This window comes from Debaryomyces hansenii, assembly GCF_000006445.2.
Source record: "Debaryomyces hansenii CBS767 chromosome C complete sequence".
NCBI classification, from domain to species: Eukaryota; Fungi; Ascomycota; class Pichiomycetes; order Serinales; family Debaryomycetaceae; genus Debaryomyces; species Debaryomyces hansenii.
Window position 1 is genome coordinate 396,409 of NC_006045.2, and position 14,569 is coordinate 410,977.

A 14,569-nucleotide genomic window follows, 5' to 3' on the forward strand; every position below is an offset into this window, starting at 1 on the left:
TATAAATTTGGAAAATTTTTCATATATATATTCTTTTTTAACAGTTTATCGATGATTTATTGAGACTAGAACAACATGACTTTGAAAATAGGAGGTATTGTTCCTATTGTAAGAGTCATGCGGGACACAATTATTCAACGACCGGTTAGTACGTTTGTACGATACCATTCTAAAAGATCAAGATCATTTAAGAAGAAAGCTAACCACAAACCTGGTCAAGTGATTAGATCGAAGCTAGGGAAGACGTTAGAAGCTCCGAAGACACAACCGAAATTGTTTTCGTTTGGGAATTTTTCTGGGTTGGACCAACCGGAGAATAAGCTCAAGGAGATGTCGAGTAATGCCATAAAGAACATTACGTCATTCGAGTCTTTGAGAATCTTTCCAACCGTTAGATCGGCAATGCTCGAGGAGATCAAATATGGGTACAATTTGAAAAGTACCTATATTAAAAGTAAGGAGGAATTGGAAATCAAGCCTTCTCCTGTACAAATTGCTGCTATTAGGAAAATTAACCAACCAAGACTTCGTAATGTGAACGCAGAGAAGAAGCTTGCAGACAAAAAGGCTTCGGGGCAAGAAATTTTGGAGGATTTGCAGAAATCCAACGAAATGAATAGGTTGAAGATTTTCACGATTGCTGCTGAAACAGGATCCGGTAAAACCTGGGCATATTTGGCGCCGCTTCTCAGTAAGTTAAAGGAAGAGGATATGAGGGTTTTCAATATGTCTGAGCAGAGCTATGCTGACGCAAAGAAGACTTCGATTATCAGATCAGTTATTTTGTTGCCTACTCATGAATTGGTTGAACAAGTATACGATTCTCTTAAACGTGCATCCAAGGCCTCCATTGATTTGGAAGCTAGTGTCAATAAAAAGATCTTACAAGATCCCCAATATGCTCGATACCTTTCGTTACCTGAAAACCAAACTTCGTTAAATTTGAACGTTGTAAAATGGGGATCTGGTGATTCTCATCAGAAGCTTTTCGATGCCGGCAGAAAGAGAATTGATGTTTTAGTTACAACTCCAGCTAAGATTCAAGGCCTTGCTAAATTGAACAACGTCAGCCGTCCGTTCAGACTATTTAATTTTGTGGAATACTGTGTTGTTGATGAGGCCGATACTTTGATGGATAAATCTTGGATTGTAGACACAACGTCTGTTATCCGTAGACTATCCAAATGTAAAGATTTAATCTTTTGCTCGGCAACCATTCCGAAGGAGTTTAAGAAAACTCTCGGTAAGATGTTTCCTGACGAATTTTCGATCATTAACATAGTAACGCCTTCCTTACACAAGATTCCAAAACAAATTAACCTTAAGGTTATTGATGCGCAATTATCACCATATAATGGCTCTAAGACCAGATGTCTCGCTCAAGCATTATATGCTATTCATAATGATGGTACTGAACAAGGTTATGTTAAGCGTATTTTAGTATTTGTCAATGAAAAGCGAGACGTTCAGCCATTAGCCGATACTTTGATTGAAAAGTTTGGTCATAGAGAAGAGGATATTATTGGTATAACCGGTGCCGATAATGCTGACGACAGATTAGCTAAAATAGAACCATTCTTGAAACCAGCCGAGTTGCTAGAAGAAGATCTTGATGGCAGTAAAGTCAAGGTTTTGATTACAACTGATTTACTTGCTAGAGGTTTGAACTTTAATGGTATTAAGAATGTTATTTTAATGGATTTGCCAAATACGTCGGTTGATCTAGTTCATCGTGTCGGAAGAACCGGTAGAATGAGACAATCTGGTAGAGTCTTCGTTATCATTGATAAAAAGACCGGTAAATCGTGGATTAAAGGGTTACCCAAGGTCATTAAGAAGGGTATTCCATTGGGTTAAACATATTTTATTCTTGTATTTTATTCAGTTCCAAAACGTATGTTCACATTTATTAACAGCTTCCAGCATGCTTCTATAATGATGATTTTCTTAGATTTTATAACGCTTGACTTCCTAGACAAATGTCGTTGACGAAAACATCTACAAAATAACTGACACCATTAGAAACATTTCGGAGTTGATATCATTATTTTTACAAATCAATACTAACTTTAACTTAGATACTATATTGGGTTCAATATTATTAATGTCAACATATTTGGTGATAAACAATACATCGTCAAAATGTAAGTATTTTTTTTTGGGTGAAATTTAAAGCATATTCAATGATGATTAAACAAGATTTTCAGACGTTAGACTTCCTAGTTTTCATATTGAGGAAAAGATCTTAAATATCTGATATTCTACGTGCTTCCATATTTTCTTTATCATAGTCGGATTTCAACTAACATATTTAGCGAATGACAAATCGAACATTTGTATATAATTTTTAAAAGGGCATTTCATCGTGTAAATAGACACTGTATTTTAGAGGCTAATATATATTTGGGCTACTTGTATATCTTAATTCCTGGTATATTTGTATTATATAGTGTTTGATTCAACACTATTGTAAGTACATAAAGATCAAAGGTTCACCAAATTTCGATTTTTTTGTGCCAAGGTACTTGAATAGTTATCTACGTATCCATCTCATCTTAGATAAGTTCATCTTCGTATCAGAAAGGCGTAAGTGTAGTATTATTGAAAGATTTGGAATGGGGCCCGGCCATTAGCCCGATAAGACTGCAAGTGTCGTGTATATAAATTGCGTCGGTATAGCTGACAAAATCAGATAATGAAGAAATATGGGCGTTTTCAGTAAGATACCAAGACTTTCGATTCGATTTCAATCATCAATCAGTAAGCTGAAACAAGATAGTTATTATAAGATGTCGGGTAACGTATTAAATCCTATTCATGGACAAGATCATAGCTCATACTTTGGAGCAGAGATAGTTAACAGAGTTTCGTTCCTAAGGGAAGATAGTGACTTTATTAGTAATAGTGTTGCTCATGATTCAACAAGATTCATCTTCTTCGATAAGACCAATCCATTGATCAACAAAGGCGGCGATCAAAAGTTGGTAATGTTGACAAATGGTGACCATCAATTGGGAGCAAAAGAATCGGTGAAAAAGGGAATATTTTCGCTTGAATCGTGGCGTAAGACAATCGAAGACTGGAGCAGTGGTAATAAAGATCAAGATCCAGGATTACGTGATAATAACATGCCTACGTTCTTATTTTTAGGGTTGGAAGATGAAAGTGTCGGGTTGAATTTACTGAGCTTGAAATCTGTGGAGGACCCGGATAATGGGTCGGAAGAAAAATATTTGGACTACCAAGGAAGATACCAAGGTATCCCATACTATGCGGTTGACTTATCACAATCCACTGAGTTACAGAACACGATTATCAATCATGTTGCTGAATCTAATGGCATTGATAAGAGCAACTTAATTTTCAGCCACTCCAGAAAACACTATCTTGGGTTCTCTCCAAAAGAGGCTGCATTATATTCACATGGAAAAATGTTCTTGGACTGGCTTTCTAGAAACAGGTTTTGTCCTGGGTGTGGTTCTAGAGTCATTCCTATTCACGCTGGTGGTAAGTTGAGATGTACCAACGAAGAAACTGAAGGAATGAATGAAAACGATGAAATCCAATACGTGTGCCCCGTTAGAAATGCCACCGTTTCTAATGTGTCGTTTCCAAGAACTGATGCAGTTGTCATAACTGCCATTACCAATACTGAAAGGACCAAGGTGTTGCTATCGCTAGCCAAACGCTACGCCGACACGAAACTTTATGCATGTACTGCTGGGTTTATGGAACCGTCGGAAACCGTTGAAGTTGCTACCAAGAGAGAAATCTGGGAAGAAACCGGAGTTGTTTGTTCGGACATAAATATTGTTCTGACACAACCATGGCCTTTCCCCGGCAACTTGATGATTGGTTGTCTTGGAGTAGTAGAATTCAATGGCGTCAATGAAGTTATTCATTTGGGTCATGATAGAGAATTGGCAGACGCAAGATGGTTTGATGTTGGGTTTATCAAGACATTGATCAACGGAACTAATGATCAAACGACCAATCCAGAAGGTTTACTACTTCCAAGCAAAGAGTCTATCGCATTTCTGTTAATCAAGATGGTTGTAGATCAAGCGTCCGAACCATCGAACAAGTTATAGATACACTTTATAGTCTATAGAATAAAATTTAAGTATTTTCCGATTCAATTCTAGAAATGTAACAGCCATTTGTCACGGGTGCGCTACAGAACGTGGAGTAGTTCGGTAAGAAAATAAAATATCGTGCTAAAATATTAATTTATTCTTCTTCTATTAGAATTAGATTGAATGTTTCGACTCATAAGGCTAGTTTGCACGATCGTTTACAAATAACCCTAATCGTCTGTCTATCTTTAATTTAGAAAGATTGAATATCAAGCGAATAATACGAAAATGAGTGAAACTGCCCTCATATGCGGACATAGAGGGTTTAAAGGTAAATATACTGAGAATACCCTTTATTCTTTCGATAAATGCTATGAGACTGGTGCTACCTTGATAGAAACTGACCTATGGATTACAAAAGACGGGGTTTTAGTCATTTCCCATGACAACAATACAAAAAGAGTATTTTGTGGTCCCAACGGCGAAGTCGCAGATTTTGACATATTGGATTCTACTTACGACGAGATCAAAGACTTGCAAACTATTGAAACAGGAGAACGGTTATTAACGTTTAATGATGTGTTAGACTGGTTTGTTCACTACATTAAAACTCATGACAACTCAAATGGGCACAAGTTGATGTTGGACATCAAGAAATTGAACCCTGCGAAGATTGTTAAATATTTGATCAAAGACTTGTTGAAGGTTAACGATGATATTGGATGGTGGTTACATAGAGTTATTTTAGGGGTATGGGATCTCGGAATCATCAAATTTTTGAACCAAGAAGGCTACTTCCAAAACGTTTTTGCGGCCGGTTCCAAGAATACATTGGGCTATAAACAATTTGATATTTTCCATATTTCTGTCTCGTGGAAAGACTCGCTCCATTATATCAACTACAATTCGTATGTGGATACCTTGCCGAAAGATGGATCTGTAATGTTCAAGGCTACCGGTGTGTCGATTATATATTTGCTGACCTGGTCTACCAGATTCTTGACAAAATTTATTCCTCGTTTGAAATCGCAACGCATGAAGTTATATATGTGGACCATAAATACCTTTGATCAATTTGAGTACTTGATGAACATAGGTAAAATAGCCCGCATTTCAGAATATGGGATTATAACTGATTATCCCCAACGTATGATGATTTATCGCGATAAGCACCTTGGTTTCCCAGATTCAGATAATGAAATAGCTACTGAGATCACAAGATTAACGGAATCTATTGATCGATACGATACTGAAAATGAACCAGCTACGGTTCAGTTAACAGTGAAACAAAGAATCATGTATCTCTTCTACAAGAGTTTTAATTATATAGGTGGGGCAAAAAGAGTTACCGATGAAGAATTACAGTTCGACTCGTTTGTCGACGAAGATAAGAGACAGCCTATCAAGGTTAATAAGTTCTTCCTTTGGATCTTTGCTACTTGCCAAAAGTATGGAGTTTTCTAGATCATATAGGACTCTATAGACATCATTCTACTATATGCAGTACATATCATCACAGCTCGATTTGGATATTAGAATTGAAATACATATATAGTCAATCTTATACTTAGTCGTATTAATTTATCGCAATATGTTCAGTTCATTACTACCCAAGCCTAAATACTCATCACATGAGCCTACTTCGAGAATAAAATTAAAGAAGGTTCGTGCTCATGAAAAGTCGAATCAGCTTGTAAAGTTGCCCGAAAATAAGTCTGATATAAAGGTAACGCATAACCCTAGTAACTCAGAATCTACGATCTCCCAATTACATTTAAACCCAGATGGAACTTTAAATTACAACTTAACTATTGCATCTTCTAATAGCAACTCAAGAAAAGTGCAATCATCATATGAAGATACCATACCGCTAAAAGTAAAGTTCCCAAACTTGAAGCATCATTTCCCAAGATACACAGTTGAAACATGTCCGGATGACTCATTGAAAGAATGTGTTGAAGATACAAAAGCTGCAATCAATAAGATGATAAATGAAAAGATGGGGGTAGATGAAAAGACTAATAACAAGAAAGACGATGTGACATACATAAAATATACAAGTAATAACTTAGTAAACGATCCAGAAGGAAGTGACGATGAAAGAGGAAGAGAACGTATTATTCAAATTCGAAACTATCAAGAAGATCCAATGTTACCACCTAAGTTCAAATTGCGGAAAAATAGACATAAGAATCCATCACCACCTCCACCATTATTGAAAAGTAGTAATAACGAACAAACTAGCAAATTAACAAAAGAGGACCAAGCCAAGTGGCAAATCCCATCAGCTATATCCAATTGGAAAAATAATCAAGGTTTTACGATATCATTAGATAAAAGGATGGTTGCGGCTAATGGAGGATCAGAATTAGCCACTAATGATGTAAATTTAGAGAAGTTTGGTGAGTTATCCCAAGCGTTAGAGAATGCGGATAAACAAGCCAGAGAAGAAATAAAAATACGGAGCGAAATGTTAAAACAATTAGCCATTAAGGAACAACATGAAAAGGAGAATAAATTAAAGGAATTGGCAGATATTGCCAGAAGTAAGAAATTAAATAATAAGAGACCACCCAACGGAGATTATGATGATGTTAAGAAAAAAACGAAATATTGACCTTTATATATTAACAATTTAATGATACAAAATAATTTATAATACAAGATATTTACACTATTATTTGTTCGATTTAGTTCTAGCCTTAGACTTATCGCCTCCTTCATAAAGTGACCTATCAAATTTATCGATGGCTTTGGAATTAACCCACTCTAGAACTCGGGATAGTTCTTTTTCTTCTTTTGCTTCTTGTAATTCATTCAACAAGTCCGAATATAATTTGGACAATTCATTTATGTTGTCGCTACCTATTATATCAGCGAACGACTTGGTCTTTTGACGTTTCGAGGGAACTACTTTGTTTCTCAGACGCTTGTTACGACCAACTCTTAATTCATCTTCATTCTCCTCATCCTCTTCTTCTTGTACTTCTTCTGATTCAGCTTCATCTTCATTCAGATTAGATATTGAGTCAATATCTTTACCTAAAGACTTTAGCTTTTCAGTCACCTGATGAATATTATGTTCTAACTCCAACTCCTTAGTTTCTTGCTGATCTAAAGATAATGCTTTTCTTCTAGCCGCCATACTTTGAACTATCGCTTCCTTAACAACTAATAATTCTTTACGCAACAGAGCTTCTCTTTCACCCCAAGGATTCAACCAGCCAATTAATTTTGTTACTTGTTCCGGCTTGTCATAGAATCTCCAGTATGATCCACTAAATAAAGGATCTGGGTTCTCTTCTAGAACTTTACGTTGCAATGGAGTCAAGTAGTTAACTAATGATGAGACAGTTAGGCCTCCTAAATGGTCGATCACTATATCCTTCTCTTTTGAGTCCGGCAATAATTTTGTAACCTGATTAGGCTCAAATGACAATCCAAACATTTCGGAACTCATACTACGGAAACCAAGAGGCAATTTATTGAAATTCATTTGCTTGAACGGTTCCTTATTGTTCTCTTTAAAATCCTCATTATCTTCTCCTTGGTCGTTGTTGCATTTATAAAAATTTTCCAATTCTTGTTCATAATTCAAGTACAAATTATGGTATTTATCAATATCTTCTAAATTTGACTCGAAATGTATCCTTAAATCTTCATTCGAAGGACCTTGAACCCATAATTTCCCCATAAGGTAAGTTTCGTCCAAAACTGCATTATCATCATCATTATCATCGTCTTCATCGTTATTCATATTGGCAGCTGTATTTTCATCGTCATCATTATCATCCACGTCATTTGTATTACTGTGCAATGTAGGCAAACCATTATTTTCAAACCACCAATATCTATTATATAAACGATCCTTTCCCAATAACTTGACTCTTTGGCAATCTATTTCATTCAATTGCTTTTCAAGTTGACGCTTAGTTTGCTTATACTTTTCAATACTAAGCAATGCTTCCTTCCTTTGCTCACAAAGGTCCTTGAATCCCTTATCATCTTCGGCTAATTTGCTTTCTTGTTCAGTCATTTCAAACGTCTGTAAATTGAGCCTAGGCATTCTTCTCTTAACTGCATCAGTATTAACGGCAGTTTGCGAATCTTTTCCTTTCAGTTTATTCTTAGACTTAGACTTGGATTTGGATTTAGCGTTCTCCATCTCTTCTTTTGCGTTCATTAACTTCTCATGTATTTCAACGTGTAATTTCTGCGCTAAATCGTATGCAACCTTGTAGTCTCTTATATTGTCCAACCTATTACGTCTCAAAACAGTAGATGAATCCAAGCATTCATCAATGTAATTTCTAACCTGCGTACCATTCATTAATAATGAAACAAGAATGCTTAAAACCTGTAATTTCAAGTCGATATCTAGAGCATTGTAAAATTGATTCATTACAGTACTGGAAGTTGGTGGCATATCAATAGGCGCCAATACGCGGTACACCTTATCAATGGCTGGTTTAAAAGCGGGCACATATTCAACTAGCGATAATACACCAAGTAAAATACACTGCCAATTACCGTCTCTGAAATTTCTTTTACGAAGGCGCTCGTGCCATGGAATATTACGATAATTCATGACAATATATGCATTATGTTCACGATCTTCATCTTCATCGAGTTCATCCTCATTTTCATTTTCATCGTTACCTTCTTCTTCTTCTTCTTCTTCCTCTTCATCATCACCATCATTCTCATCATCGAGTTTCACTTCTTGTTCAGATTTAACTTTTGCGTTATCTTTAGAACCGTTGATTATTTCGAGCGACTCGTGGCTTTCGTCATTATCAGCATCGTCTTCACTTTTCAATATATTTTCTTCGATGTCAGTATCGGAACCTCTCTCTTCGAGACCAATTTCGTTTTCGTTGTCATCCTTTGAGGGGGGATTGATATATGAATCTTCCGCGGGTAAGGTAATTTGTAATCCATATATGACGTCGCTATCAAGCTTCAAGGACTTGTTCTTTGGTACTTCATTTGACACTATAGCCCCGAGGACAGCACACCATATTTCATCCAATAGTTCACATCTACCAATCCTTTTGAATTGGTCATGAGTCCAACCCATGGCATATATAAAATCATCAAATGTAAATGTATCTAACTTTAAAACAGAGTGATACACATTTAAGAATACCCAAGTCTCCAACGCATCCTGAATTGATTTGACACTCCTGACTCCAAGACGCTTGATCTCGTCTTCCATTTCAGGGTCCAATTTTGTATCGGTTTCTTGTTCTTCCTTATGTTTTTGGATTAAATGATTGTTCCAACTCTTAGCATTCTCTGGTACAGCTAGGACTTCAGGAATAGGCTTTGAGTACTGTAAATTGAATTTAAGATTCAAATCGCTCACTGCCAGCTTCTTGGACGTAGGATAAGCTGGCTGAGGACTTGACTTATGTGCATCCTCGTCAACTTCTGACAAGACATCAGGAATGTGGTGAGGTGGAATTCTCTTCTTTATATCATCTTCTTGGGTCATTACCGGTGGTGGTTCATCCAATATACTATTCAAAGCAGCTTTTTTCTTTAAATTCTTCGACGAAGAAGCAGCAGGCTTCTTGGCCAATTTACGGTATCCATTAGGAACCTCTAATGCTGCTGACGGTAACTCGTCGCCTTCGTACATAATATCACCACTCGGAGTGGACGATTGAAAATGTTTCAAATCGTCAGGATATTTCTGGTTGATTCTGTATTTCTTAGCAAACTTATTTTTTACCACCCATGGGGCGCCTACCTTATGCGATCTGGTCATAGTTAACTTTATAAATGCCTTAATAAGCCATTTCGTGAAATGGTTTCTGTCTCGTGATATCTTTTCGTTTATGACTATCGCTTGTTTCTGGTCGTTTGCCCGAACCACAAGATATTTCGTCAACAACCCGTCTGACGGATTACTATACTGGATTTTTTCCTTAATCGTGCCTCTCTGTCTCGTCCCCGACTCAGTCTGTCCGTTAAGAATCGACCCTTTCAAAATAATCGTCTCTCCTGGAAAATAGTCGTTCTTAAACACCAGGTACACCTTGTCGACCAACTGGTCCAACCGCGTGATGCGGTTGAACTGCAAAAACCTCAATATATGTTCCTTCAAAGCCTCTGGAAAATTTCGTTCCACCTCGTGTATTTCCTTGGTCTCACTCTCAATCGCTTGGAAAAACGTCAAGCATGAGTTCCCGGTGATTTCACAGACAAATTTTTTCCGATGATAATAGTCCATTCTCTGCAAATAATCCTCATACGTAAGAAACCATTCCTTCGTCGCCGCTATGTGAAAAACCTCCGTATTCAAATCGGAGGGCACCTCTGGTGCCCTTATAAACGTAACCTGTTTTCGCTTGTATAAAACCATCTCAAATAGCTACAATTTTTAACAGCTATCAATATATCGTTTCTTGATTTATTAGTAGATATTTCTTCACAATAATCCTATTTCGGTAAAAAAATGTGTTGCTTTAATTAACTTCCATGTAAAAAAAAAATTCCATATATACTTGTTCCCTATTTTCCAAAAAAAACTAGACATTAGTTGTTATATTGAAATTGTTTTTGTGTCATATTGTTATATGATCTATGATTGCAACAATTCGTACCAAATACGCGATCCGGTGTGTACGAAATCCGAATTGCAGCGAATAGTTCGGCGACATAGTGACGAGGACCGCAACATGGGACATGGGTCATTGCGACATCGCAATGTCACAATGTCTCGGTGTAATGATCCTCCATATCGTAGATCTGGCCTCTGGTGGGGGGTGACGAGATTGTTGGTGGAGGGCGGGCCAGAATTGTTGTGGCTAACAGCTCCAGTGCGGATTATATAATAGAGCGTGAAAAGGCTAGACGAGGCCATAGACTTATATTGTAGGATATCTGGGTGGCCAGTCTTGGTCCTTCGACGGATCGTTTGACTTCTACATCTGATCCATATCTCTGTTGGGCTCTATGTTGTTGGTTATCGCTTTTTTTCCGTAAATATGTATAGTAAATGGGTTGGTGGTTATTTTCTTGACCTGGGGAAAGTTCGATTGAGAGTGGTGGTGCCCCACCATAAGCGAAAGTAAAATTAATAGAAAACGGGTATATATGAACTGTTGGCCGCATAAAATATATCGCTTTTTATTCATTAATATATTATATATACAGATTTATAGACACATACAAAATGACTATCCCACAGTATTTCAAAGGATTTGCCGTAGATAAGCCAGAGAACTGGAACAAGCCGAAGTTGGTAGAATACAAGCCAAAGGAGTTGGCATCCCATGATGTTGTGTTGGAAAACATCTGCTGCGGATTATGTGGTAGTGACATTCACACCATCAAGGGTGCATGGAAGCCACTCAATAGAGACGATCTTGTTGTTGGACACGAAATAGTTGGTAAGGTTATTGCTGTCGGTAAGGACGTCAAGGACATCAAGATAGGGGACAGATGCGGTGTTGGTGCCTGCTCCAAGTCTTGTATGGACTGTGAAAGATGTGAAACAGACAACGAACAGTACTGTCCTCGAAAGGTGAGTACTTACAATGCTAAGGACTTCGATACTGGCTACATCTCCCAAGGTGGTTACTCTTCTCATTCTATCGCACACGAACAATATGTTTTCCCAATTCCAGACGCATTAGAATCAGCCGTTGCGGCTCCATTGATGTGTGCTGGTTTGACCGTGTTTTCTCCATTGGTCAGAAACCTTGGTGAAGATGCAAAGGGTAAGACTGTTGGTATCATCGGTATTGGTGGTTTAGGACACTTGGCTATCCAATTCGCTAATGCTTTAGGTGCTAACGTTGTTGCCTTCTCCAGATCATCTTCCAAGAAGGACCAAGCAATAGAAATGGGTGCCCACGACTTTATTGCTACTGGTGAACAAAAGAACTGGAAGAGCAACAACGCTGATAAATTCGATTTTATCTTAAACTGTGCATCCGGTATTGACGGCTTAAACTTGAACGATTACTTGTCTGTTTTGAAAGTGGATGCTAAGTTCGTTTCTGTTGGTTTACCACCAGTTGGTGACACCTTCGAAGTTTCTCCATTCAGTTTCATTGGTAATGCATGTAGTTTCGGTGGTTCCTTACTTGGTTCCAAGAGAGAAGCCTTGTACATGTTGCAATTATCAGCTGAAAAGAACATTAAGCCATGGATTGAAGAAGTTCCAATTACTGCGGAAAGTTGTGGTACCGCTTTAACTAGGTGTGATGAAGGTGATGTTAGATATAGATTCGTCTTCACCGAATTCGACAAAGCCTTTAGTTAGATTTCACCTGTATGTAGTTAGTCTATCTTTACTTTTCTGATTATTAATGAATTTTAATTATTCTCTGTAATATCGCAGAACGCATGCATGTATTAATCCTGATTAGTTATCCAACGTAAGTTGAGGAGCAGAAAAGCGTGAACGGATATAACACAACATGTCTATCTGAGATTCTTGCGCCAACTCATCGAATAAATATCTCATAGAACGTTTCCGAAGCTTATTTCGGGCATAATTGGATATGAGCATTGTTCCAAAAATTGCTTATTAATTTAGCGAAAACTTAAAACCGTTGCTGCTATCTGGATCGAAAGTATATAAAAGCACAGTGAGCCAGAGAGCCATCATAATTAGATTGGTAAGCATATAATTTAAGAAGTAAAAAGATGACAGTTCCTCAACAATTCAAAGGTTTCGGTATCGATAAGGCCGAAAATTGGAATAAGCCACAATTAGTTAAATATGAAGCCAATCAAGTTGCATCTCATGATGTTGTTTTAGAAAACATCTGTTGTGGTTTATGTGGTAGTGATATCCACACCTTGAAGGGTGCCTGGAGTCCATTGCAAAGAAATGATCTCGTCGTTGGACACGAAATCATTGGTAAGGTTATTGCTGTCGGTAAGGACGTCAAGGACATCAAGGTTGGGGACAGATGCGGTATTGGGGCCTGCTCCAAGTCTTGTATGGACTGTGAAAGATGTAAAACAGACAACGAACAATATTGTAACAAGAAGGTTGGAACTTACAACTCCGAAGATTTCGATACTGGCTACATCTCCCAAGGTGGTTACTCTTCTCATTCTATCGCACACGAACAATATGTTTTCCCAATTCCAGAAGCATTGGAATCAGCCGTTGCTGCTCCATTGATGTGTGCTGGTTTGACCGTGTTTTCTCCATTGGTCAGAAACCTTGGTGAAGATGCAAAGGGTAAGACTGTTGGTATTATCGGTATTGGTGGTTTAGGACACTTGGCTATCCAATTCGCTAATGCTTTAGGTGCTAACGTTGTTGCCTTCTCCAGATCATCTTCTAAGAAGGACCAAGCCTTACAAATGGGTGCCCACGACTTTATTGCTACTGGTGAACAAAAGAACTGGAACACCAGCTATGCTAATAAGTTCGATTTCATCTTAAACTGTGCATCCGGTATTGACGGCTTAAACTTGAACGATTACTTGTCTGTTTTGAAAGTGGATGCTAAGTTTGTTTCTGTTGGTTTACCACCAGTTGCTGACACCTTCGAAGTTTCTCCTTTCAGTTTCATCGGTAATGCATGTAGTTTCGGTTCCTCTCTACTTGGTTCCAAGAAAGAAGCTTTATATATGTTGCAATTAGCAGCTGAAAAGAACATTAAGCCATGGATTGAAGAAGTTCCGATCACCGCTGAAAGCTGTGGTACTGCTTTAACCAGATGTGACGAAGGTGATGTTAGATATAGATTCGTCTTCACCGAATTCGACAAGGCTTTTAATTAGAAGATTTTATAGACTATCAATAGATTGTATTTATTAATTTGATTGCATTTGACTGTATTTCGTAAAAACCTGTTCAAATTGTGCTCTCGATTAGACTTCACTAGTTATATAGGGCTTGCAGACATGCCACAGTTTAGCGAAAACACGTTAACTATTAAGGTGCTTGTTAGTCATAGTGGCTACATACAACTAGTAGGGTTTTTTTCATACCCTTTATATGTCAGGAACCTCAAGACGGCATATATCATCTATTGTAACCAAGCAGATAGAAGGGAGTTTATTGATGTTTATGGCAAATCCGATTCCATTGAATTTATATCCATAGAATTGGTGCAAATTTGAACTTCTAAGCATTTAGTTCCAGCACACAAATATATGTTTAGATAATGCTTCCATAATGTGCTTCTATAAATAATCAAGTATCAACAACCATGTAAACATATTCATTAATAATTAATAAAAAGTTTAAGCTTCTGTGTAAATGTAGGAAATATTTTACTGACCCTATAAACGAACTTTAGAACGGTGTGTTGAATTTTAATAAAATAAGATAAATTTCATGTAAGGTAGAACCTGAAGTGATGCAAACCATGTATTCTACGACTGTTTAGCGAATCATTAATCTAAAGTTTGTCGCTCAAGAATTTGATGTGAACAGTCTTTCTCAACTTTTCATGCCTATTCTTTCCAACGTGAATATGGCTAACAAGATGTCAATTCGATAACAGTATGTG

The 14,569-nt window shown here is 37.4% G+C and overlaps 7 protein-coding genes across 7 annotated transcripts; 6 read left to right on the forward strand and 1 right to left on the reverse strand. All coding sequences in view use genetic code 12, as the record gives it.

Moving 5' to 3' along the window:
- Positions 1-75: 75 nt before the first annotated feature.
- Positions 76-1,857, forward strand: DEHA2C04378g (DEHA2C04378p; the record flags this gene model as incomplete). Its single annotated transcript, XM_457875.1, has 1 exon — positions 76-1,857. The coding sequence occupies one exon, from the start codon at positions 76-78 to the stop codon at positions 1,855-1,857; it is 1,782 nt and encodes a 593-aa protein (XP_457875.1).
- An 848-nt stretch (positions 1,858-2,705) lies between these two features.
- DEHA2C04400g (DEHA2C04400p) lies at positions 2,706-4,091 on the forward strand (the record flags this gene model as incomplete). Its single annotated transcript, XM_457876.1, has 1 exon — positions 2,706-4,091. One exon carries the CDS (start codon positions 2,706-2,708, stop codon positions 4,089-4,091), a length of 1,386 nt encoding a protein of 461 aa, XP_457876.2.
- Positions 4,092-4,364: 273 nt separating this feature from the next.
- DEHA2C04422g (DEHA2C04422p) lies at positions 4,365-5,540 on the forward strand (the record flags this gene model as incomplete). The annotated part of the gene is made up of 1 exon (XM_457877.1): positions 4,365-5,540. The coding sequence occupies one exon, from the start codon at positions 4,365-4,367 to the stop codon at positions 5,538-5,540; it is 1,176 nt and encodes a 391-aa protein (XP_457877.2).
- Positions 5,541-5,667: 127 nt separating this feature from the next.
- On the forward strand, positions 5,668-6,693 carry DEHA2C04444g (DEHA2C04444p; the record flags this gene model as incomplete). Its single annotated transcript, XM_457878.1, has 1 exon — positions 5,668-6,693. One exon carries the CDS (start codon positions 5,668-5,670, stop codon positions 6,691-6,693), a length of 1,026 nt encoding a protein of 341 aa, XP_457878.1.
- Positions 6,694-6,753: 60 nt separating this feature from the next.
- On the reverse strand, positions 6,754-10,446 carry DEHA2C04466g (DEHA2C04466p; the record flags this gene model as incomplete). The annotated part of the gene is made up of 1 exon (XM_457879.1): positions 6,754-10,446. The coding sequence occupies one exon, from the start codon at positions 10,444-10,446 to the stop codon at positions 6,754-6,756; it is 3,693 nt and encodes a 1,230-aa protein (XP_457879.2).
- Positions 10,447-11,259: 813 nt separating this feature from the next.
- DEHA2C04488g (DEHA2C04488p) lies at positions 11,260-12,354 on the forward strand (the record flags this gene model as incomplete). The annotated part of the gene is made up of 1 exon (XM_457880.1): positions 11,260-12,354. One exon carries the CDS (start codon positions 11,260-11,262, stop codon positions 12,352-12,354), a length of 1,095 nt encoding a protein of 364 aa, XP_457880.1.
- Positions 12,355-12,740: 386 nt separating this feature from the next.
- On the forward strand, positions 12,741-13,835 carry DEHA2C04510g (DEHA2C04510p; the record flags this gene model as incomplete). Its single annotated transcript, XM_457881.1, has 1 exon — positions 12,741-13,835. The coding sequence occupies one exon, from the start codon at positions 12,741-12,743 to the stop codon at positions 13,833-13,835; it is 1,095 nt and encodes a 364-aa protein (XP_457881.1).
- Between the last annotated feature and the right edge of the window lie 734 nt (positions 13,836-14,569).